Source organism: Sesamum indicum, linkage group LG12 (assembly GCF_026168435.1).
Source record: "Sesamum indicum cultivar Baizhima isolate 11 linkage group LG12, ASM2616843v1, whole genome shotgun sequence".
NCBI classification, from domain to species: domain Eukaryota; kingdom Viridiplantae; phylum Streptophyta; class Magnoliopsida; order Lamiales; family Pedaliaceae; genus Sesamum; species Sesamum indicum.
Genome location: NC_142668.1, coordinates 11237657 through 11263756, shown reverse-complemented (window position 1 = coordinate 11263756; position 26100 = coordinate 11237657). Strand labels below are relative to the sequence as shown.

At 34.3% G+C, this 26100-nt stretch overlaps 4 protein-coding genes across 4 annotated transcripts; 2 read left to right on the top strand and 2 right to left on the bottom strand.

Moving 5' to 3' along the window:
• Positions 1 to 5270: 5270 nt before the first annotated feature.
• On the bottom strand, positions 5271 to 7942 carry LOC105165492 (Ribosomal protein L18ae family). Its single transcript, XM_011084519.3, has 4 exons — positions 7578 to 7942; positions 6845 to 6920; positions 6377 to 6491; positions 5271 to 5593 (listed from the first exon to the last, which is right to left on the bottom strand). Exons 1-4 carry the CDS (start codon positions 7774 to 7776, stop codon positions 5537 to 5539), a joined length of 447 nt encoding a protein of 148 aa, XP_011082821.1. The 5' UTR covers positions 7777 to 7942; the 3' UTR covers positions 5271 to 5536.
• Positions 7943 to 10441: 2499 nt separating this feature from the next.
• On the top strand, positions 10442 to 11611 carry LOC105165493 (CASP-like protein 2A1). The gene is made up of 3 exons (XM_011084520.3): positions 10442 to 10664; positions 10752 to 10869; positions 10957 to 11611. Exons 1-3 carry the CDS (start codon positions 10474 to 10476, stop codon positions 11227 to 11229), a joined length of 582 nt encoding a protein of 193 aa, XP_011082822.1. The 5' UTR covers positions 10442 to 10473; the 3' UTR covers positions 11230 to 11611.
• Positions 11612 to 13379: 1768 nt separating this feature from the next.
• On the bottom strand, positions 13380 to 15384 carry LOC105165494 (DNA-directed RNA polymerases II, IV and V subunit 12). Its single transcript, XM_011084521.3, has 3 exons — positions 15223 to 15384; positions 15054 to 15146; positions 13380 to 13636 (listed from the first exon to the last, which is right to left on the bottom strand). The coding sequence occupies exons 1-3, from the start codon at positions 15260 to 15262 to the stop codon at positions 13614 to 13616; spliced, it is 156 nt and encodes a 51-aa protein (XP_011082823.1). The 5' UTR covers positions 15263 to 15384; the 3' UTR covers positions 13380 to 13613.
• A 1433-nt stretch (positions 15385 to 16817) lies between these two features.
• FUG1 (Translation initiation factor 2, small GTP-binding protein) lies at positions 16818 to 24569 on the top strand. The gene is made up of 13 exons (XM_088876261.1): positions 16818 to 17030; positions 17237 to 18779; positions 18870 to 18902; positions 19045 to 19158; positions 19310 to 19459; positions 19550 to 19648; positions 19744 to 19806; positions 20155 to 20310; positions 20394 to 20459; positions 21437 to 21673; positions 22578 to 22853; positions 23359 to 23547; positions 24057 to 24569. The coding sequence occupies exons 2-13, from the start codon at positions 17298 to 17300 to the stop codon at positions 24216 to 24218; spliced, it is 3027 nt and encodes a 1008-aa protein (XP_088732387.1). The 5' UTR covers positions 16818 to 17030; positions 17237 to 17297; the 3' UTR covers positions 24219 to 24569.
• Positions 24570 to 26100: the final 1531 nt, after the last annotated feature.

The window sequence follows — 26100 nt, the reverse complement described above, 5'->3', positions numbered from 1 at the left end:
TGTATTCTCTAAGGCAACATGTTAGGGCTATAAGCTATAGACCCGGGACCATTCTATTTCTATTTATTTGGTACGTACCATAAATTTCGGACATTTCATGAATTATATTAGCATATCCAAGGTATCATTTTTGCCTATATACCTACCTAGTGACATGCAACAAAGACAAATTAATTAATAGTAGATCCTCGATTTCCATAAAAATAAAATAGAAAGAAGAGTACAGGTATATACAATTAATTAAGCCACGTATAAAAAAATAATAAAACTAATGTGGGATAATTTCATGTCATCAATTTGGTAATTACAGAATCAATTCGTGTATTATTATTGAGCATAAACGAATTTTTATCCGAATAGCACGACATCAGCCTGAAACGATATATAGTCCATAAGTCGATCAAATGTTTCATCAAGATCAGACCTAGCCCGACGACTCGAAGTATTAGCTATTGACCACATCGTCATCCCACAGCTCAGGTTTTCGCCATATGGATCCTCACATATTTTGATACATAGAACCACATGTAGATATTATTCAAGGTATATATTTATTATTTTAAGATCGATATAGTTTTTCAATCCCATCTTATCTAAAATTTGAGTCCCGTCGACTTAAGTATTGACAAAATTTTGTATAAAAGCCGCTCCAACGGACCTAACATGACTATTTTCAGGTAGTCAGTCTAATCACTTTTTAGATTATGGTATTAGCAGTTACGATTTTGACTGAACTATTGTTTTAATTCAGATCAATATTTAAATAAATTATAATTAATCATTAGATGAGATGATGAAGATATTATAAAATAATATGCTAACATTATTAAATATAATTTAAGAAATCACTATTTATTTAAAATATATATTCACTTGAATAGTATAATAAGATGAAGGATTATAATTTTGGGAGGGTATGGCATCACTTTGGTCTCAAGGGAGACAGCTAGGGCCTAAAGTTAGGTTAAATAATTTTTACACCTTAGGATGATAGAAATAAATTGGTAGGGGAAAGAATATTGACTTGTTCTAAGCTAATTAATACACATCTAATCCTCAACTAATACTTGCTTAACTTTTTTCATCTTTCAAATATTAAAACCTTTGTTGAGAAATAGACGGAAAATTGTATTTTTTGTCTCGTAACTTAAATAAATTATATTTTCAATTTCATTGCTAATGAAATTTTTAAAAATAATATCATAACTTGCAAAAGAAAAGGTCGCGTTTCTAGTCCTCCTGACAACTTTCATTAGAAAAATAATGGAAGAAACTACGTGCAACTTACGTGGCCATTTATCTATCTTAGAATGGAGGAAAATGACCACGCGACTTTTTCCGTTAATTTCCTTACGAAAGTTGGTAGGGATACTGGAAACGGATAATTTAAAATTTTACTGGATCATTTTTTAAAATTTCGTAAACGATAAGACTAAAAGTAATGGTTTAAGTTATGAGACGAAAAATAAAATTTCTTTATTAGTGTACGGAAGAAATATTATATCTCTTTATACTATTTATTAAGGAGAGACCCTAAAGTACTTATTTTAATTGGTAAAATGTGTATGGATTAAAATACCATCAAATATATTTATTTTTTTTTAGAAAATAACCATCTCTTTAACAAATTGTTTCTTACATATTTTTTTTATTTATAATGCACATTTAAATTTTGATTATTCCTTTTATCAGTTTTGTTTAATTATTCATTTTATTTTATTTTTTATTTAATTAAATAAATATAATAAAATTTAGAGTATGCACATATATTCACAACATTTGACTCAAAAATTGTTCTATAAATTGTAATTATATACAATTAATCATCATAGTGATGCAATGACTATATTAATGTTGTCATCAAATTTTCGATATAGATTCATAATATATTGATATTGATAATTTGAGAATATGATTTTTTGTTATTAAATGTGTAGAGATATTATTATAATAAAAGTAAAATTTATTACTAATCAACACATATTAGTATAATAATTTATTTAATTGATCACCAATATTCTTTTTTTCTTGCAGGGTGGTGGTTGTGTGAGTAAAAGTCAAAAAGCATAGTCTGGCTAGGAGCCTACCACTAGGGGTTTTGGGTCTTATATATGCACTCCAATAATGCACGGACATTTTAAAAAATTACTCAATACAATATTAAATATGAATATAATTTGAACATGTATTGAATACGGTATCCGTGTGTTCAAAATATATGAAAAAAAAAACCAGCGTCTTTTGGATACGTATTTTTTTTTATAATTTCAAAAAATTTTGGATTATTTTTTTAAAAAAAATAAAAATGAGTTTTGGGCTTAATAAAAAAGAAAAGATTTAATTTACTCCCCTCAAACTAAAATTTTGAGATGGAATTACTGAAAATTTGAGAAATGGTCATGATGATTTAACTAATTTGAATTATTAGAAATTTTTCATTGCGCACTTTTCAAAATAAAAATGATTATGTATATTTTTTAAGCCACATTTAATTAAAAGTTTAGATGCATGCTTAGTTTATGTTTTATCTCTATATTTTTCATATTGCACATTTTAATTTTATGAGAAATTGAGAATATATATAATAAAATATTGTATATAATCGTGTCGTGTCGTGTCCTAATTCTTTTATATTTTTCATATCGTCGTATTTGTGTCCATACATCGTATATGAACTTATGTGTGTGCACTAAAATTGATTAATTTAAAATTTTAAAATTAATAAAATATTGTTTCTAAAATATATTTCTATCGTTATCTATCTATATGTCCATATATATCTATATATATCTATATATATATTAGAAGGGTAGATTACTGGGAGATCTCCTAAATTTTGGTACAATTATAAATACCCCTTTATTATTTAAAAAACTATCAATACATCTTTGATGTTTGATGAAATTATATAATCCTTGAATGAAAATATTGAATTATCAATTTTACCCTTATCGTATCTTTTTGTAAAATAATAAAAAAATCCAACAAGGTGGATGAAAATTTTTGAAAATTATAAAAAAAGATAGTCCACCTAGTCTATAAAACAAATTAGAAATAAAAAGTGAGTAAAATTATAATTCTTAATCGACAAAAGTATCTTGATCAGTTCACCTAAAAAACAGATGAATACCTAATGGATTGAAAGCTGTTGGGCGACTCTTAAAATCAGAAAGTATTAATAATTTTTCAAATAATAATAGAATATTTTTAATTATGTCAAATTTCAAATGGGCGCATTATAATTTACCCCGGCACATCTTCCACTGCCATTATTTTAAAATTTTAAATTTTTTTAATTGTAATGAATTTCTTTTATTGGCTATTCTTAATATAATTTTAATATTACAATAATTTATTTAATCTCTTAAATATGCATGCAATTACAGCTTATACATATCCCTTAATTCATGCAATATATACCAGAATCTTTGACTGCAATTGAACTAATTTTAACTCAATATTGATTTTTGATAATTTGAAAATTTCGTAATTGCAATGAAAAGATTTCATTGGCTATTCTTAATAATTTTTAATATTAAAATAAGTTATTTAATCTCTTGATTGATGCATGCAGCAGCTTATATACATATCCCTTAATTCATGCAAAGTAGTTGGAGGAGATAAAGGTTCCATAAATCAAAATAAATAAATAAAAATGATTACTTATGAACAAAAATTATGAAAACGACACTTAATATTTCTTAATATTACACTAAGTTATTTATTCCGTAATTCATGCAAACAACTCATACATATCCCTTAATTCATGTAAAGTAGTTGGAGAAGATAAACGTTCCATAAATCTAAGTTTAGAAAAAAGAAAAAAAAAATTGCAATGGGCTATAAAAATTGGATAAAATTAAGTTATCCCATATAAAAATTTTTTAATCCATTTCAAAATATGAGCTATAAATAATCACCTAATTATCAAATATAGCCCCCTTTCCTTTTTTTTTTCTTTTGGTGGAGGGGGGTTGTGGCAATTATTCTTGTTTATACATTCTCACATGTATTATCATATGAACGGTATAAGGGCAGTTTGGTCAAATAAATATTTATTTGATATGTAATAGATCAATAATAAGTTAATCGAGGGTAATTATAGATTTTGCTTTTTGACTAGCAAATGAGTTTTTTTGTTAGATAGAAGTAAATATCAAATATATTACATATAATTTTTTAAATACAAGATATTTATATATAATTATATCAAATTTGATAAAAAGATAATGTAATTATCCCTAAAAAAAAATGACCAATCAAAATACCAAAAGACAGTCTGCTCTTGGTTAAAAGAGCAACAGTCGTTTCTACCATCTGGGCCTTCTTCATGATGGCTGGGTGCTGGGGCAATGGGAAAATTACAGTCACATCTGAGTGTAAATAAAAGTAAATATTTTATTTACAAAAATGGGACTCGAGTTTGTAATAATTACATAAAAGAATACCAATAATTATCCTCAACCCCTATCTTAAAGTTGTAGGGCCGAAGTGTAACATTGAGTCATCCAATTTTGTCTCTTATTACTAATAATATGTAGAGGCCCTTCTAAAGTTATCACCACAATCATTTAAAATCCAAGTTTTGTAATTATACTTCTATTAAATAAATAAATATTATAGGTTAAATCCGTTGGATTTGTACATGTGTAATAGAACAAGGCGGGTCAGGATCCTATTAAGCGTAGGTTGATAGATGTTGGATCCACTAAATTCTATCTTGTTGTCAAGTCATGTTTATGAATATCGTTGTGTTTCATACTTTGTTTATGTTTTCGTTTTTAGTTTCTAAAACAAGCATTATCGTAAAAACGTATTTGTTTATATGCATTCTCATTAAAAACAGGCATAACTACATTTATACCCCTAACTTATGAACTATTTACACAAACTACTCCTATCATTTGCATAATTACAAAAATTATCCCTGACAAACAAAAAATAGAAGTAGTTTGTGTAATGATGCTAAAATTTTTAGAAAGTGTGTGTGTGTAATTTTTCAAAAAAATAAGAAGTATTTTGTGTCAGCAATAATAATATATTAGTAGGTGTACGTATAATTATCTAAAATATAGGGACGAATTGTGTAAACGTGCAATAGATCAAGGGGTATAAATATAATTATCCCTTAAAAATATATAAATTTAATACCACAAATATAAAATACAATTTCGTTAACTAATCCAATTATATTTTCATTTTCAGACGAAAACATATACAAAATTCAACACACATATTTTGAATAGGATGGAAAGAATTCAGAGAAAGCATAACAAGAAATCACAATCTGCTTCAATATACTGGGAAGGACAAGTCTCCATGGATGAAGGTATTGGATGCTGGTCACAATTCATAAATGCACGCTACAAGACTTCAAGCTCACGGTACACAGTCGGAAAATACTGTATTTATATACATACATCACAGGGCCGGCCATCAATATATATAGTCGATACCAACATCAGAAGTACAGAGAGACCATTCCTTTAATACAAATATACACCGGGCTAGCTCTCCAGATGTGTCCACTCTGTGTTCAGTCAGCGTCTATCCTTGTGAGCCCAAAGATGGCAGCAATTGTAGCCAGAACAGCCTACAAAGAGCAAACCAGGTTCTCAGAGAGGTGAAAATGAGATTTCAAGAACAGCGGATTTGAAACATAAGAGACTGATTAAAATCCAGGTAACTTCAAACAGAAGAATGTCTGACTTGTCTCAATGCAGAGAGTTTTGTAATGCATAAGCGTGGTGGATTATCAATAACTCATGTTGCTCGTGTGCAGGTCGTAAAATCGTGTTGGCTACTTGTGTGTCTTCCTAACCTAGAAAGAACTTGAATCTGCTAGTAATTTGAAAGCTGCAGTGTGCCTGCTATGAAGTATCTTAACACGTGAGCATAAAACTGAACATATTGAAAATGGGGTTACGCTTGAAGCCCTTCACACTTCACAGTAAGACGATAAATCACCCTAACTTTTTAGGCACAATATAACAAGAACGGACCATTTGTTTTGCAGTTAAAAGCGAAGTTAATTTATTAGTTCAACTATTAGCTCAAAAGGGCACACTTGGAGCAAAATAAATCTAGGGGGTCACTGCCACTAAACTCGAGTTATTTAAAGGCGGCTAATCTTTGGTGCGAACACAACATACCCATCGGATTCCATTAGAAAAAGTTCGAAAATTAAATGATTGTGACATAGAGTTCACATACTCAGAAATGTGGAAGCAGAACAAGTAGGCATTTGCTCAGCTAAGACACGCATGGGGCAAACAGAGAGAGATTGAACTTAGATCTTAATCTTGTTAAAGTAAGAAAGACAAAAATGCCCATGTACTTCTGGAATAGGCTGAGAAAATAAAAGAAAAACACTTACAGCGATTGTGCAAGCTACATATCCAGGTTTCTCACGAGGGTCAATTCTGGAACAAAGTAGAAGCAAAACTCCGACATACCACGGAATTGCAGCAAGGAAGAAACCAATAATGAACCTTCAAGAAACACAAAGCAGCTCTTTTACCAGAAATTAAAAGGACCAACCCATTAAACTCATTTGAAATCAGTAACTGTGAGGAATGAGGATCTATCAACTTAATGTCTTAACCAAAAAAAATAAATCAAGGGAGCGACATTAAGTGAGAAAGAAGTTCTTCCTACAAAATCTAAAACTCTAAGTAAATTCTTTGTCTCTATAAGACGGTGAGGAATGGCACCACTCCTGCTCAAGGAGATAGAGATCCATCTAACAGTTGTTGACACAGAAACAAGAAAAAGACCTCCACTTCGCAAGCACTGTAACAATAATACTGACTAACAAGGAAAGGTTTCTGTGAACGAGACTTACAAGAACCAGCCGATGCCAATACCACAGCAAGGAAGGCGACGCTCCCTTAAAGGTCTTCCTTCTGCAACAGCATAACCTGCATCGGCATGGAAACATCCACCACAAAAAACTCAAAATTATGGATATATTAACAGGTGAAACAATTAATTAACTTCACAACTGAGTAGCAGTAGGATTAGTACATGAAAATTGTTCCACAAACTCAAATCCATAACCTTCCTTTCGACATAGAAAACATGAAATCATCTTTTAACTAATAAGAATTTCATCAGATCTCAAAATCAAACGTTGGTACTCTGTACAACAGAGTCCATATACCAAACATAATTGCTGCAAGATCTGGGAATGGTCTAACACTCGATCCAACCATTTTCCCTTCAAACATTGGCTAAACAAACAATAACTTTCTTCAAAAAATATCCCAAATCAACAACACAAAGAATAAAATCCATACTTTTCTACTGAGCAAGATAGATAATATCAGGGAATTCCGAAGCATCCCATGTCACTCAAAATGAATTCAATTAACACAAAAGGGATTCGACTAACTGACCAGCTCTTCTTTTTTCCGGTCAAATCTCAAAGATACATCCAACAATTCAGCGATGTGAACAAATCACAGATAAACACACAATCTTCGTAAATGGGTCAACCATAAACACTGAATCAATATCTCACCCTCCGCAAACACACCAAACAGCCAGTACATATGTAGAACAAGGAAGAACATTACCTGGGACAGCTTGATAACCATGAGCATAATACTGAGATTGCGGTGGAGGAGGAACACCAGAAATACCAGGCGGTGGAACAGGCTGAGGAAAGCCTACGGCCGTCGGCGGAGGGTGGTTAGCAACGCCCTGGAATGTCCCGTACGCTGGCGGTGGTGGGTGCTCTGGGTGATAATGGTGATCCCTTTTCTCTTCACTCATAATTGATCACTTTTGTTGACTCTTTCCCCTTCAATTTAAGCTAATTTTCAAAGAAAAAGATTACCTCTGAGCAACAGATGTCTGTGTGGTCTCAGAAAAACGCAGTCTTTGATCTTCTTTCATCCCAAAGAAGACGTCAGTAGGAGAGTCGAATAATGGAGCAATAACTGATCATCTAAGGCTCCGTTTGGATGTCTTTTTAGAAAATTGAGAAGTTTTGATTTTTTTTTTAAATATTTTTTTTTCATAAATATTTCTTTCAAAATATTATTAAAATTTACCCTTATATTAACATAATAATTGTGTTGACACAATTTTATATATTTTTATGTTGGCTCGTGTCCCAAATTAATTACAAATAATAAATTTCAAAATTTCGCTCCCAACCAAAAAATCTTTTTAAGTACAGAAATGTGGGGACAATATCTCAAATCATACGACATCAATCGCATCTTATGTTATATCATAATGTATACATATACGAGTAGGAATGCTCAAATTATATATTTTTTATTTTATTTGTGATTTATACATTTATGGTCTTATATAGTTGAAAAATAAGTCAAATTAGTCAATTTTAATTTATATTCCAATTAAAACTTGTTTAAATTTATCTAAATTAACAATCCAACTATTTACAAGATTAATAGCTTGAAAAATGATCATTTACTGTTTTCTCACTGCAGTTGATAAAAATAATAGTAGGAAGCCTTATTGGTTAAGTTTCACAAAAGTCATAACATGATTAAAATATCAATATAATTGTATGAGTCAATATTAATATTATTTATTTGATATATTTTATTAATTATTGATATATATATAGTATATTATATCCATAGTTTCTTGTAAGAACACCTAATATGTAAATTAATTAATACCATATTATATATGTTTGAGTGCGTATAGTGAAATTAGATGGGACTTCAAATATATATTACCTTTGTTTTTATTGATATTATGACTTTGAAGTATTCAATTGGTGCTTCTTGAAAATCACAATTAAACATCATCGAGAAAATATGATTAAATATATCGGATAAATTATAACGAGTTGCATAATTAAAAATATTTTTTATTATTTAAAAAATTATAAATACTTTATTAATGTTTAATGAAATTATGTAATCATCTGAATGTCTGAAAATATCAATTTTGCCCTTATTAAAAAAAATAAAAAAAAATAAGACTAGGTGGATGGAAAATTTGAAAATTGTAAAAAAATTATTCACTTGGTCCATAGAAAATTATAGAAAATTTTAAAATTATATAAAATTATTATTCATTGTACACAAGAATATTTTGGTCAGTTCACCATAAAAAATAGATAAAAACTTAATGAAAACTAATGGATTGTGCAAATTATTAGACGACCTTAAAATTAGAAGGTATTTGTAGTTTTCAAACAGGGAAAGAGCATTTGTAACTATATCAAATTTCAGAGAGTTCGTTGTAGTTTGCGCAATATGTAATATGGCTATTTAGTGATAGTTATATTGTAGTTATTTGTTTACACCGGTGTAATGAATAATCGTCTTAGAGTCAATATGAATTTATTGTAATGTGAGTTTATTGATCAAATTTATATATTTATATGCTTATTTAAAAAAAAAAAAAAGACTGAAAATAAGTGAATTTGGAATATTGCAATGGACGGTTGCTCCTCTTGTAATTGCAGACATTTCGTCGCAACGAAATCCTCAATTTTTTTTGTAAAAAAAAAAAAAAAGAATTACATGAAACTAATGAATTTTTGGGGTATTAATAGGAAGGAGTTTAAATATTAAGTTGTATAAGAGTGGATGTGAGTTTAAGAAGAAAATATATATATATATATACAAGAAATATGGAGGATCACTTAAACACAAGATTTCGATATTGGGTCAATATTGCAAATATACATTTTTTGGATTCCCTAAATGAGAAAATTAGAATATTATATGCAAACTATAATTGTTTTTTTTTTTATTAAATAGAGAGGGTAGGACGTCATACATTATAAAGAAAAGCTCCAATGATTTTTAAATAAAAGGGTAGTTGTACCAAAAATTGACATATATGAATAGAAAGAAATAGCTTGGATGTACGAGACAACTCTCTCTAACGAATTTGGCAAACGCAACTCTTGGGAAAGAGGTGCCGTTACTTGAAAAGTTTATTCTATCTTCTAATCTATTTAACATGCACATGCTATATGTATAAGAATAATATCATACATTTTATTTATAAAAAAATTTTATACACATGATGTGTATATGTTGAATGAAGTATAAAATGAAATAGACTTTATAATAGAAAATTCGATCTAGCCTCACTAAGGGTGTCCCAATCACCAAGCTTGAACGACCATTTACCAAAATCACATATTTCTACAAACGTCGCCGACACTTATTTAGTGTGGGAACGTCAAGATATATAGTTAGCAACTTAATGACTGATCGGACGTCAAGATATATAGTTAGCAACTTAATGACTGATCGGACAACGACTTATACCGAAATAGTGTATAATTAGATGATTGATACATACTCTAATTTTCAAAAATAAATGATTGGCGACAATAATTGATATACTGTACATGCAAAGTATGCATTGCATCGGAAAGTGTGGCATACTTTAATTTGCATTTATTTCGACCCCAGCCCAACTCCGTTAATAAATACTCTGGTACTCAAACACAGGACGCGCATCTCCATCATGATGAGGAAAGGAATGGAGATGGGCGGAGAAGGGGTGGAGGAAACTGGAAGTCCCATCATGCGCACTGCGGAGACGCTGCTGCGTGTCCTCCCCATGGCCCTCTGTGTGCTTGCGCTTATCATCATGCTGAAGGATTCCCAGGCTAATGAATATGGTTCTCTCTCCTACTCCGACCTCGGAGCCTTCAGGTACAGCTCAAAATTCTCTCTTTATCCATTCTTTTCTGCAGCTTATGAATAGAAAATCTTTTCCAGTCTGATTTCCCTCTTTCATAGATACTTAGTGCATGCCAGCAGCGTCTGCGCCGGTTATTCCCTTCTGTCGGCTGTAGTGGCGGCGGTGCCTCGGCCGTCCACCATGTCCCGGGCTTGGACGTTCTTTCTTCTCGACCAGGTTCGCATAATTACGGAACACTTTATCGTTCAAGCTTACAATGTCACCACTAATTACCCTTTCTTCTGAAAAATTCATTTCATGCAGCTGTTAACGTACATTATACTAGCAGCAGGAGCTATATCCGCGGAGGTGGTGTACCTAGCGTACAAAGGCGACACCTCCATAACATGGAGCCAGACCTGCGGCGAGTTTGGTGGTTTCTGCCGCAAGGCCACTGCCTCAATCGCGATTACGTTCGTCGTCACCCTTTGCTACGTAGCTCTTTCACTCATCTCCTCCTACAGACTTTTCAGCAAATATGACGCACCTGTTGCCTATAGTGACAAAGGGATTGAGGTCGCCACCGTCCGTAGCTGATCCGTCATCTCATACACCATAGCCACACACGGTGCATAACTAATAAACAGGTTATTCTGGGCAGATCGTGACTTTTGGATTCTGGAACATCGATCACACGTTTTCATCAGTGGGGATTTGTGAGTAGATCCCAAGATGATGATCATCCCGGAACATATGCAGGAAAATGAAACATGGAAACATGACGATGTTTGATCGTGTAGAGTACACATGCAATCATGTATACGGCGGGTGGTGATTGTTCCGGGATTCACCAAGAATTTTCCTTAATAAATTGTAGAATTTTGTGTGCTGAATAATCAAGAATGCTTTGTATTCATCACATTAGTGATGGATGGACAGTGACTTCAAGTTCTTGATCAAGTAGCACAAGTTGCAACAACCCTGGATAAGATTAATGGCTTGAAAATCAAAGGCTCCAACCAGCTTACAATTGAACGTGTAATGTCATTATCCTCCCCCACATTAGAGACATTAACTGGGTCCACGGGCTTGGACAAGAGTGTTCCCAAGGACCAAGTTGAATTCGAAACAAAAGCAAAAATGGAGAGTGCTCCCAGTAAGTAGTAAGAAGTATAAAATCTAAAATTAAAAGCATTTGGTGAAAGAGTGGAAAAGGTAGAGAGCATGTGTAAATTAAATTGGAGTTGTCTACAAAATCACAACAGTTTTTGAAGCCACCTCTTGCCTATTGTCAAACTTCTTTCTCTAGAGACCCAAAAACAGAAGCTCAATCTGCAAACCCTCTCTTAAATAAATTATTTTCAATTAAAAGAGCAAAATTTGGAAAATTATACTTTTAATCTTTTACTACTCTACTTTACGATATTTTAAAATTAAAAAAACTCGACATATTTAGTCATATATTTCAAATGGATAATTACACCCCCCTCTCCCCTAAAATTTGATGTAGTTTGAAAAATTACATTTAGCACTTGTGATTTGCTTAAGTCCTTCTGTTACTCAAAATTTATCGAATTTGCTGATGTTAACAAAAAATTGTTAAAAATAATCTATATCTACCCCTGATTGACTTACTACTGATTAGTTGCATATCAAATAAATCTTGTCACGATCGAATTACCCTCATATGTCTTTGCGCGTTATGCACGTAGGAGGTATATATTCACCGTTTTAAAGATAGTTTAGTCGGAAAAAAAATTATTTGACCTGCAATAAATCAGTAATAAGTCAATTGGCAGTAAATATCAATTTTTTTAATTCTTTCTTGTTAATATCAATAAATCCAGTGAATTTTAACAAACAGATGAACTTATTTGTTAGACAGAAATAAACCTCAGGAGTACAAGATGTAATTTTTCAAACCACAGGAAATCTACGTGTAATTACATCAAATTACCTCAAGAGAGAGGAGTATAATTATCTCTACTTTAAAAGATTTTCAAAATAGTCGCAATTGAGAAAACATAAAATCCTGTAAGGCACATGACTAAATGCATTAAATTTTTTTAATTTTGGAACTATTTTAAAAATCTTATAAAGCAAAGAACTAAATATGTCAAATTTCCTCAATTTTAGAGTCATTTTAAAAACCTCATAAAATAAATAACTAAAAGTGTTGAAACCCTAACTAACAGTGTAATTTTGCTAAAACGATTACCTGTGCTGATTTATGTGTGGTCTCAACTTGGGGGTCGCTCTCACCATCGCCGACACTGGTCTCTCTCTCTCTCTCTCGTGGAGTTAAATGGGATGGGGGGAGGGGGAAGAAGAGGAAAGAATGAGTGCAAGTCTTTGGTTCAAGTTTGAATCTAATGCAGTAGACTTGTTAGGTCTTGAATCATCTTTTAGACTTTTACTCAAGTGCAAAAGGAAGGATGGGAGAATTTGTAAATTCATGAGTATTGTGCCACAGAAAGTGTAGCCTTTCAAAATCTGGAGAGTTGATTGTAATACGCCCAAACCTCACGGATGTGCATACTTTTAAATGTTCATTCGAGTCTAAAATGGGTGGACCGAAGTGGTGAGCCTGACTCGTTTAAAGCTCTAACAACAACAACATCGCTATCTTCTTAAAATCTCTGGATTTGAAGAAAGTAAAGGTGGATTAACAATACAAGTCCACTTCTATGATCTTTGCCGCAAACTGCACCGATCGAATTCCCATGCATTAAGTAATTCAAGACAAGTGAAAGCAAATAGCAACAAGCAAGTAGATTACTGATAAGAGAACTTGTAATATATCTACTGCTGGTTGTCAATGATCCCGGCATAGACTAGTGAAATCACATAGGCAACCAAATGATTTAAGTCTAGAACATAAAGCTCACAGATTAAGTTCTCAGCAGCATGTATGGAACAATTTGGTAGCTATATTACAGGGAGAGCTGCTTCATGTTGCTAGATGGACCTGTGAAGTGGCTTTAACGAGCTTCATATTGGACAACTGCATGGGAAAAGTTTGAATAAAGTGAAAAGCTGTAACCAAAAATAAGATGAATAAAAGGAATAATCAATCTGAACTTGAACAATCTGCTAAAATATCAGCTTCGAATTGAACACATTAAATCATGCCAAGGGTCCATTTGCCATCATGATGATTTGGAGAGGGGAGAAGTGACGGGTTCTAATTTTACCTGAAGATGAGTCACACCCAATTTTGATCTGTGTTTAGTATAGTAGCCAGTAATCTTCTTGTTCTTGATATTCTAACAGAAACTAAAAGGAGAGAACTTTTCATAATTTACCATTTTATCTTATATTTACATATAACATCAGTGGATTTATCCATGGGACAATTTGAGGTGATCAGGTCTTCCATGTTCAACCCCACTAGCACAGCAGAATGAAGAAGATTGTATCTTAGGACTGCTTTCTCATTTCTCCCCCCACTCCGACCAGACATAAGTTAACAGATATAGCTGGCTTCCAGTTTCCTCTCTACCCCAATTCCCTCTATCCTTTTACTGAATGGGGTCCAAGTCCCAATGATGTAATTGCCAATCCTAGAGATAACAGCATATAACAATATAAGACATAAAAACCATCAATTGTGGAAGTCTCCATAACAGCATATTCCAACTTGGTTTATCACAGGTTAAAACTGTGCAATTATAAGCCTAAGTATCATTAACATATGAGAATTTCCACCACTATTATGCACATTAAATACTCCAGAATGATCTTTTTCACATGAGTATATGTACTTTTCCCATGAAATCCAATACGACTATCAGCAGAAGTGTCAACCATATAACTCATTATGCAAAGTCTGAACTAGACAGTATATTTCACAGAAATGAAATATGAAATATATCGATGAAGGAATAGGTGGTATTGATGAGACCCATTATCCTAATACGAGCTGAAGTGATTCCATATATAACACTAGAGATCATCAAAAGTAAGGTAAAAGAAATAATGATTAAATAAAAGGCTTCCCCTATACAAAACGTACAGGATTCTCAAATGATAAACAATTCTAAGAGTAATTCTACAATGATGATATTCAGCTAATTCTATCAGTAATTCTACATGATTGACGCACTCAAAATAAAACCCAAATAGCATCAAAAATCACACTCAAGACCCGAGAACCAAATCACTGCTAGATTTTGTAGAATAACCAAAATAAACCGCAATATCTTGTCTGAAGCTTCTACAATATATGTTTTTTCACTAGAACCCTAAATTCCAATAACTCTCTCTTGCCTGCCACGAATCAAATCTAGCCACACAAACATGCCCCACACTCCGAAAAAGTTAAGAATCCAAATGCATTCAAAGTACCACCACAACATAACACAAGGAGACGCCTAAAACTGGAACAAAAAAGGGTTTAAACAAACAAAAGTCGTTATTACTTCTCCGTGTACGCTTCTTGTAGAGAATACGATAACCGCATTCACGGCACTGAATCACATCCCCTGGCTTCAGAGTGTTCTCTTGGCCACAATCTGAAAAACCCCCCACATCAATATCATTCAGCAAGGAAAGAAAAGCACACATCAATATTCGTCAAGAGTTGAATACCTCCACAGATGTAGCTGACTGGCTCAGGCTGAGAATCCATTCTTATTCGGCGGCCGACAATCAAACACTGCAAATTTTAGGTCTTCAGGCCGTCTCAATACTCTGTCGCTAAAGAGCGGGGGCTTTTCTTTTGTACGAAAATGGGGATAATTGCAGCGCTCCTAATTATACATAAATTAATATAAGTAATATCTTAATTTGTCTAAGTTGTATTTTTATTAAACTTGAAAATGGAGAGAAGAAAGAGTTAGCGAAATGTAACACTTGGCCACCTATTCACTTGCACAATCTTTTATACGGTAAGCATTAATATTGTTATTATAAAGTTTTTTTTATACGTTATATTGGTTTCATAAAAAAAAATCAAAATTTTTATGTTCTATTTAATTTTTTAAAAGGACTCGTCATAATACATAATCTGAAATTTAGTATAATTAAAAATATCCTCTTATCATTTTAAAAATTACAAATATCCTCGTCAAATTAAAAATAGTAGTTTCTAGACGGTGGAGTGGACTCTACTACTTTCCCCTTGCTGAATTATTTTAAAAAATAAAAAAATATTTATAAAAATATAAAAGAAGTTAAGGGTAGATAAAATAAATAATCTATGCAGAGTATAAGTCCATAAAAATATTTTAAAAATATTATGATATATATATAATTATGATTTATAATTGAAAAGGGTAGTTTGGTAAGTTTATTATAGAAATTGAATGGAATACTAATGGAGACTAATAGAATGGGCTCGTTGCTAGACGAACGTTAAAATTAGAAGGTATTTGTAAATTATAAAACAACAAGAAAGTAAATAATTATGTCAAACCTTAGAGGAGGTAAATTCTTTGAATTTCAAAACTAATTTAAATATTCTTTAAAACAAAATCATTTACCGTGTTCGAGTAATATAGTTTAAATTTGAAACTTTTAATGAAATAAACATAGGATATATTGATGTTAGGTTACAATTGAATTTGTTTTGATAGTTCTAAATTTAAAAAAATTTAATTTAATTTTAAATTATATTTTGTTGAATATTGATGAATTTTAGATTATTTTTATATGAATTATCCAAAATTATTTTTTTAAATTCTTTTCTAAATTTCAAATCTATCAATTCAAACGCTCCCGTAAATAACTTTATTTATAAAATTCTACGTGCTTCGTTGCCACCAAAAATATTATTTTCATAGCTAGTGTACCATGTGTTTGCGATTTTGTCTTGAATTTGAATAAATAATTATCTAGGAAGACTAAAATAGAACATTATTCAAATATCAGGTAATATAATGTGAACAATCAAATATTTAGAACTAAAATGATGTAAAATCTAAATTTTAAGAACCATTAGTAGTGTTTCCCATATCAATATTACTGTTTATTGAAATAAAATATAATTCAAAATTACGAATAATGTGTCGTGACTCTTCATCAATATAATATTTTCGATATTTTTACAGTCACGATGTCCATAATTACTACATTGCACGCATTTTTTTTTCCGCCCTCCCGCGGCAAAATAATGGAAAGGAAAAGAAGAAAATAAAGAGAAAAAGAGGGGAGAACCGAAACAAAACCTCAGCCGGAGCCTTATCATGCAAATGTTAACATTTGACAGGCGGAGAGGATATCCACACAAGCATAACCCAACCCCCAACCCCGACACCAACCCACTTCAAGTTTCCAATTTCTGGGTCCATCTATCCTCTCCTCTCTACAGCCACACGCTCGTCTCTTTCCCTCTCATCACTCTTAACTGTGGCCAAAATATACACACATTTCAAGAATATAATTTCCTAATCTTGCAGGTACATCCCATAATCTCTGCCCATTTATGTGTAATTTGATGTTTTTCTGAACTGGGTGTTTGTCAGCAGCCGGAAGTATCTCTTGTAGTGTCAGTTCTGTGTATCGGTGAATTGTTGAGAAAGTCGAGTGGAAATACAAAGGTTGATTTTTTCGTGTCTGAATTTTGTATACTTGAAGTATTTATTGAATTTTGATTTTGATACAGAAAACGAGCTGTTCTGCTCCCGGGCTACTTTGAAATGGTGAAGGGTATATAAGTGTTTGACATGGCTTCTTTGGCTTCCCCGGTGAATTTGGGAAGTGTGAATATGATTTCTTTTGGTAATTTTGACGGTTCTTTATGTTTAGTTAGGAGGGTCTCTTTTCACAGAAATGGGAGTAGTTGTAGAAGGTTTTGGAGTGGCAGGCGGTGGAGGTATATTGGTGTTTGTAGATATTCTGTAACAACTAATTATATTTCGGAACAAGGGACTTCGGTATCACTTGATTCGACATATAGAGGTAGTAAAGACAATGATGCTGATACATTTCTTAAAGCAGCTCCCAAGCCAGTGCTGAAATCAGGGTCTAAGGTGGATCCCCTTCTTAGTATGCCTTGGGATGAATCTAAACTTGGTCAGAATTCGGACAATGGGAAGGTGGGTGACAGGGAGGAGGAAAGAAGTAAGGTGATTGAGTCTCTAGGGGAGGTTTTGGAGAAGGCGGAGAAACTAGAGACCAGTAAGAAGGTAAATGTCTCTGTGAACAAACCTTCAACAAATGAAACAGCGGACCAAAAGAATGGTAAACCAGTTAATTCAGTTGAAAATTCAAATCGCAAGTCTAAGACGTTGAAGAGCGTTTGGCGAAAGGGAAATCCGGTGTCCACTGTACAAAAAGTTGTAAGGGAACCTCTGAAAGAGGAACCTAGAACAGATGGAGGAGGGGTGGCTGGCTCTCAACCTGTTGCTGCACCTAGACCCCCACAGCCACCTCAGAGAGTCCAACCGAAGTTACAAACAAAGCCATCTGTAGCTCCTCCGCCTTCTATTAAAAAACCTGTCATCTTGAAGGATGTAAATTCAGCTGCCAAGTCCTCTGTTGCTAATGAAACTGATTCAACAGTGAAGGAAAAAGAGCGGAAGCCAATTTTAATTGACAAGTTTGCATCTAAGAAGCCAATGGTTGATCCTCTGATTGCACAAGCTGTTTTAGCCCCTCCAAAACCAGGGAAGAGTCCTGCACCTGGCAAGTTCAAAGATGACTTTAGAAAGAAGAGTGGACCATCTGGAGGACCTCGTAGACGCATGGTTGACGACGATGATATTCCTGATGAGGATACATCTGAACTTGATGTTTCCATTCCTGGTGCTGCTACTGCCCGTAAAGGTAGAAAATGGACTAAAGCGAGCCGGAAGGCTGCTAGACTCCAGGCAGCTAGAGATGCTGCACCTGTCAAGGTGGAAATAATGGAAGTTGGCGAAGATGGCATGTTAACTGAAGAGTTAGCATACAACTTGGCCATCAGTGAAGGTGAAATTTTTGGCTATTTCTACTCTAAGGGAATTAGGCCTGATGGTGTGCAAAAGCTTAGCAAGGACATGGTGAAGATGGTCTGCAAAGAGTATGAGGTTGAAGTCATTGATGCTGACCCTGTGAGGGTGGAAGAGATGGCCAAAAAGAAGGAAATTCTCGATGAAGATGACTTGGATAAGTTAGAAGATAGACCTCCTGTTTTAACCATAATGGGACATGTTGATCATGGAAAGGTTAGGAACAACATTAATCAATTATTCAATGTTCTAACTGATAGATCAATCTTTGTGAGCTTCACCTAACACGTCTGTTTCTGCATGCAGACAACGCTTTTGGATTATATACGGAAGACCAAGGTATGTGCCACCTCTAGTCTTTTTAATCTGGTGTTAACAGGTTGGCATTTATTGACCGATGGCGCTACAGCATAGTTGCTAACATGCATTATTTTTGTAAGAGGTAGTTGCATGGGAACTGAATTCCACTCATATATTATAGGTGGCGGCAGCTGAAGCTGGTGGGATTACACAAGGAATTGGAGCTTACAAGGTTCAAGTACCTATTGATGGGAAGGCCCAAACATGTGTTTTCCTTGATACTCCTGGTCACGAGGTAATATTATTATTAGTTTGTGATGTTACTTTGTTGTTTGTTTTTCTTTCATTCTCCATACATTCTTTGACAGATGTCTTGCAATCAGTTTCATAAGTTGATTAGCTTCATTCTGTAAAGCTATATTTTGATTACTGAGTAACTTCCCTAGGCATTTGGAGCAATGAGAGCACGTGGAGCTAGAGTGACAGACATTGCTGTCATTGTAGTTGCAGCGGATGACGGTATCCGCCCTCAAACAAGTGAGGCTATTGCTCATGCCAAAGCAGCAGGGGTGCCAATTGTTGTAGCTATAAATAAGGTATCTTGGCAGTGGTGCTTTTGCTCAATTTCTGAGTTTCCTGTTTGTTTAAGGGAATCTTGATTTCTTTCATTTATTCCATCATGATAGATAGATAAGGATGGAGCTAACCCGGAGCGAGTCATGCAAGAACTTTCATCGATTGGCCTGATGCCTGAAGAATGGGGTGGTGATATCCCAATGGTTAAGGTGACAAAACTAAAACCTTGGAGTTCCATGTGTACCTTTTAAGAAAAAGAATATTTCTTCCTATGAATGCTAAATTACTGAACCATATATAACAGATAAGCGCTCTTAAAGGGGAGAATGTGGATGATTTGCTGGAAACCATCATGCTTGTTTCTGAGGTAGCTTACCCTACTCTTTGGGCGGAAAATAGTTATTGTTCCTTGCTTCTCAGAAAGTTTTCCTACTGTGAGTTTCAAGTTTTCACCACTTTTATCCCATTCGTCGACATGCTCCAGTAGTGATGACTTATTAGCAGGACTATATGTACGGTTCGACATGCCTCGCGCTTGATATACTACTTCGCTTTCTTGTACACCTTTGTATTTTTCTCTGATGCTTGTGATCGAAAAACTTGTGGTGATTCTATAGAGGAAAATATTCTTTTACTTATTCTGGATTTAATTGTTTCTGTTGCTTGTTATGTGTCCTCCTGGTTCTGAATTTGGGTTTCATTTTTCCATTTTAAGTTGCAAGAACTGAAGGCCAATCCACATAGGAATGCTAAAGGAACAGTGATTGAAGCTGGTCTTGATAAATCCAAGGGACCTGTGGCTACATTTATTGTGCAAAATGGAACACTGAAAAGAGGAGATGTAGTAGTTTGTGGTGAAGCTTTTGGAAAGGTTTGTATATGAGATCAACCATCTTGGAAATTTTCTTAGTTTTGTTTGCTTATGTCGAAAGACTTCCTCATTTGTGAAATCAGGTGAGGGCTCTATTTGATGATAAAGGGAAGCGGGTTGATGAAGCAGGGCCCTCTATTCCAGTACAGGTATTTTGCTAGTTATTTGTCTTTTGTTATTTAGTTATCGTTTATGAAATCATTATATTGCAGCAGGTTATTATTAACTGTAATAACTGTATACATGTTACTTGCACTATTCTTGCTGCTCAATTGGGATTCCTTCATGTTTTTTTTGTTCCATTGGAATTTCTTCATTTGAACTTGACTTTTACTTATGATCACCATAATAATTGCTGAATCATGAAAGACATAATGTTGTTTAAGTTGTCATAAAACCTCCCTCATTTTTATGAGTTTTAGTATAATTAAACATCAGATCATCCATGGTGGGCTTTCCATCGGGAAAACAAGTATCTTTAAGATACTTGTGTTATAAGATATTTAAGTCAGTTGTTGGATATTTATTCTTGATTCTTTTTCAATTCATGGGTAAAATCACTTAATCATGAGAACTTTTGTTTAAGGCCATTGCAGTCTTCATCTTTGGTCGTGCCAGCTAAGGCTAGTGTCTTTGTAGTTAATTGTGTACTTCTGCATTGCCCATTTGTAATGTGACATTTAAAGCAATTCTGTGCTTTCAACTGTTTTTATTCAAGTTTAAATTAGTTCTATTCTTTTAATTGTTCTTATTCTTCTCTGGGTTATCCTACTCCTGATATTACAAATTAATTGTATCAAATCACTCATAATACTAGTAACATCTGTAAACTTCCTCTAGGGTACAAGTGTTTCGATTGTGAGCAGATACTTTCACCAAATCATGTTACATATTGGCAGAAGTTTTATATGATTTAAAGATTTTCATTTGTATAAGATGTTTTCTAGATCTGGTGAGTTAGAATAGAATATATTATGTCACCTGACTCTCAGTGTGGTGGGCTCAAGAACTCTTTGCTCAAATTTTGACTCAATCACCATTCTCTCTTTATGGGTGGGGCGCTCTTTTTTGTTTGAATCTTGTCTCTTCATTGAATGCTTGATATTCATAATGCATGTTTTGGCAGGTCATTGGATTAAATAATGTTCCTTTAGCTGGTGATGAGTTTGAGGTAGTTGGCTCCCTTGATATTGCTCGAGAAAAGGCAGAGTCACGAGCTGAAGATTTGAGAAACGAGCGTATAACAGCAAAAGCAGGGGACGGAAAAGTTACGCTTTCTTCTTTTGCTTCTGCTGTTTCGGCCGGAAAGAATGCTGGATTGGATTTGCACCAACTCAATATCATACTGAAGGTTGATGTTCAGGTAGTCGATTTATATGCTTTCAGAGAGTTTTGAGATCTTGTGATTTATAAAAATTGAATGATTCTAGATCCTAGTAAAGATCAGCATCTTTTCATCTTTGGGTGTGATAATGCTTGGTGGATGGCTGGATATGAAATGCTTATGCATCTTTTTTGTATCCTTAGATTTCTACTTGATTTTATATTTTCGGAACTGCCATAACTTCTATTACAAATTAAATGCAATTTATGCCTACAAGATCTTACCACATTGTTATATGAATTTGCCTTAGTCTTCTGTGGTTGTTTCATTTGGTAAATTGTTGTTATCTTGATATTGTCCTACAGACATTTACTTAATTTGTAATTTTTGGCTCTAACATTGGCTACATGCATAACAGCCACACTTTTTACCTAAAATGTGATTGAAATGCATTAGATGGTGTTGGTCAGTGTTGAAGTTAGCTACATCTAAAGCATTAAACGCAAGCGCACATATTATATAGTTCAGGTTGATTTTGGAATTTTTTGTAGAAGAAGAAGAAATGAAGTCCAATGAATTTGTTAGTGGCCTCGCAAAAGCAACGATCTGATTTCATAAGATAGACTTATATTTGATAGTGAGTTTGTGATTGGGCTATTTACATTAATTGTAGTGGATGCTGTTAGGCTATTTATTGTCAATTTGGGATTTTGATAATGTTGGTTAGGTTAACACTTCATTAACGATATATATTGAGAGACTATTTTAGTTCAAGTTATATGAAGACACTCAATGATCTCAAAACTTGCCTTTTTGAATGTATATAGTTTTCTGGATCCTGGAGTGCTCTTCTTTTTTTTCCCCTGAAAATTGTTTGTGCTCTGGATGAAATTTGTCAGAGTTGTTTTTAGATGCATTATGACGAAGTTAAATTGATGGCTAGGGGTCGATTGAGGCTGTCAGACAAGCCTTGCAGGTGCTTCCACAAGATAACGTTACTTTGAAGTTCCTCCTGCAAGCAACTGGGGATGTGAGCACCAGTGATGTTGACCTTGCAGTGGCAAGTAAAGCTATTATTTTTGGCTTTAATGTCAGAGCACCTGGTTCAGTTAAGAGCTATGCAGATAACAAAAATATTGAAATTCGGTTGTACAAAGTTATCTATGAACTTATTGATGATGTGCGAAATGCAATGGAGGGACTGTTGGATCCTGTTGAGGTAATTCATGTTCGTACATTCATTTTGGGCACTTGTCATGCAGGTTATCTAGATTTTAACTTAGAATATAATTCATAGCTCAACATAATGTATCGGCTTTTATGGGGATCCATGTGTGCTTTTGGTGGTTGATCTGATTTTTAGGTGTGGGTTTGTGAGATTAAAAGCTATAGTTTGAGTTTGCCTCTTTATATGATCTATTACGACATTTTCCGCAGTTTTGAAATGTTGGGTAGAGAACTGAATTTCATTTGGGAAAGAAAATGGAGAGGAGAACATTCTAGTAGCTAGCTGGTTGAGATAATACATTCATCTCCTCTCAAACTCTGCTTTCATTTTTTGTCTTTTGGGAGATTTCATTAAGAAGCTAATTGACTAGTCCCTTAAATTTAGCATCTTGATCTCGGGTCCAGTCAAAAATATTTAACTGATGGTTTCTTATACATCTGGCTGTCACAGTTATCACATATTAAAAGATAGCTGTTTATATTTTTTTTTTTTGCAGGAACAAGTGCCTATAGGTTCAGCAGAAGTAAGGGCCGTATTCAGTAGTGGGAGTGGCCGTGTTGCTGGATGCATGGTGACGGAGGGAAAAATAGTGAAAGACTGCGGAATTCGTGTTCTAAGAAAAGGAAAAGAAGTTCATGTTGGTGTCCTTGGTTCCTTGAGAAGGGTCAAGGAGATGGTAAAAGAGGTACTTTCCTGAAATTTCCACCTCTTTGTCTCTCTTATTCTTTCATCAACCGTACCCTCTCATTTCCGACCACTCTTGAAACTATGAAACGTTCAGATATCATCGGTCTATTCTTCTCAATACATTAACATAATTGATAAAATACTTGCCTCGGTTGTTCTCTGTAATAATTGTTCATGCAACGTCTTGTTATTTAAAAACTTTTGCCCTTCCTCATCATTTAGACATTCGAAGCCTTCTCCCATCTTTCCTCCTATGAACTGTAGTTCAGACAATGTTGCATCTGCTTCTTGAAATCTCATAATAAACACAGATCTGAGTTCTTTCACGTGAAAGAGCGATAGTGCAAGGAAAAAGTTGACATTATTTTCTGGTGTGTATTTTCTTTGTAATAACCATATGATATAAACAAAAAAGTAATATTCAGAATTAAATTTAGCTTCGGAAAATGCTCCTTGGACATGTTGCTTTGCTAGCTGTCTTCTCGAGTTGATCTTTGTTTTTGACAGGTAAATGCTGGGCTAGAGTGTGGAATTGGAATCGAGGAATTTGGTGAATGGGAGGAAGGGGACATCATTGAGGCCTTTAACACAGTGCAAAAGAAAAGAACACTCGAAGAGGCATCTGCCTCGATGTCAGCTGCCATTGAAGAAGTAAGGATACAGCTATAAAGAATCAATGCATGTTTTTCATGTGGGCTCGCTTGCTGAATATTCTTAAAGTTACATACTGCTCCAAAGAATGGTTCAAGTTTCAACCAAATTTCCTGGAATTTGACTTGCTAATGGTGCTGATGAGTTGTGGCTGCATCCTCATCCAAGCTGTTTGTGATGCCTGCCGACTAAACCTGCAATGGGATGTTGTAAGCTATTTCACTGTATATAGCTATATATATCAAAATCGAGCTCCATTTTGTTAAGAGCGACACGTTGAGCATTTATTCAAGTTCTTACAAATCCAGAAATCACATGTGTAGGATATGCATTGAGAAGAAGAAAGGGTATCGGATGTTCTATCATGAATGTATCTGTCTTGCAATTTTCCCAGTCAGCTTCTTTCTGGGAAGCATTAAAGTGAAGATAGGCAAAATTGCAAAATTGGTGCCGTAAGTATGGGGGGTGGCAGAATTGGGACCGTAAGTACAGGACTGGCAATTTTAGTCCTATAAGTATTGATTTTTTGGCAATTTTGGTCCTTCCGACCAAAATTGCCCAAAAACACGGCGAAGAGATTTGGGGCTTAGGGTTCCGACGTCCACGTGCGCAACTTAAACACGTAGGAGCTTGCGTGGCCAATGACGTGGCATTAGGTGGGAAAAAGAGCTCCTCTTTCTGCTTTTTTCACCGTATGTAAGAGCTCTCTCTCTCTCTCTCTCATTTTTGCTGTTACAAATGAAGTTGCAGGTGAAGAAAAACAGCAAAAATGTCTTTGGTGCGTCGAGAAGCAAGAAAATAAAATCAAGAAATCGAGTTCCATTTCAGTATCTCTCAGATAAAAATGGGGAAGTAGTGATTATATTTGAAGGTAGTTACTAACAAACCCAACGACTAGCTGCTAATCAACTAATAAACTCACTTCTACAAGAATTGTGTTAGGAGAAACACGATTGCTTCTTACTAATAAAAGTGTTAGTGCAAGTTGTAAAACGACAACTTTCCTCTGTGAAATAGCAACTTTTTTCGACAAAGACTAGACTTCCAGGCTCTGTTCATCACCTTCTTCCTTCAGCTTTCTTCTTCAATCCTGCTGCTTTTCATCCCTGTCTTCATGATGTACCATATTTGGATTGAGGAAACAAGTGTAGATTCCAAGGCATTAGGAGTTCACCGGGTTGTTTGGTTAGCAGCATTGTTGATCAGGTACGACTTAGGAGTTTAGGGGATAATTTGGCACTAAGCCTTCAGTCTTTTGTATTATGTAGCAGGCACTGAGCAGGTGCTTTCCATGCCATCTTCTAGAATCCCCACTGGTGACTGATGGGGCCAAGTGAAGTGAATCTCAGGTAGTGCCTAGAGAAAGGGCACCGAAAGAAACATGTTGATAGCTCTTCACTAAGTGCTGAACAGAAAGCCCAATCGCTTCTTATCTGTAGTGGACAATCTCTCAAGAACCTCCAACCAAATCAACTGCTGTTTTTCTCATCGCTGAGCAAAATAGGAGCATCACCTCCTCATCGCTGTCATCTCCAATGGCCTCATTCTTTATCCGCTCTAGATGTGGGTCAACAGCATCATCGACATCCTTCAGGTATGTATGCAAGAATGATAAAGAAGACATCTTTGTTGTTTTTTCTCACCTGCAACTTCATTTGCAGCAGCAAAAATGAGAGAGAGAGAGAGAGAGAGAGATCTTACATACTGTGAAAAAAGCGGGAAGAGGAGCTCTTTTTCCCGCCTAAAGGCATGTCATTCGCCATGCAAGCTCCTACGTGTTTAAGTTGCGCACGTGGACGTCGGAACCCTAAGCCCCAAATCTCTTCGCCGCGTTTTTGGGCAATTTTCGTCGGAAGGACCAAAATTGCCGAAAAATCAATACTTACAGGACTAAAATTGC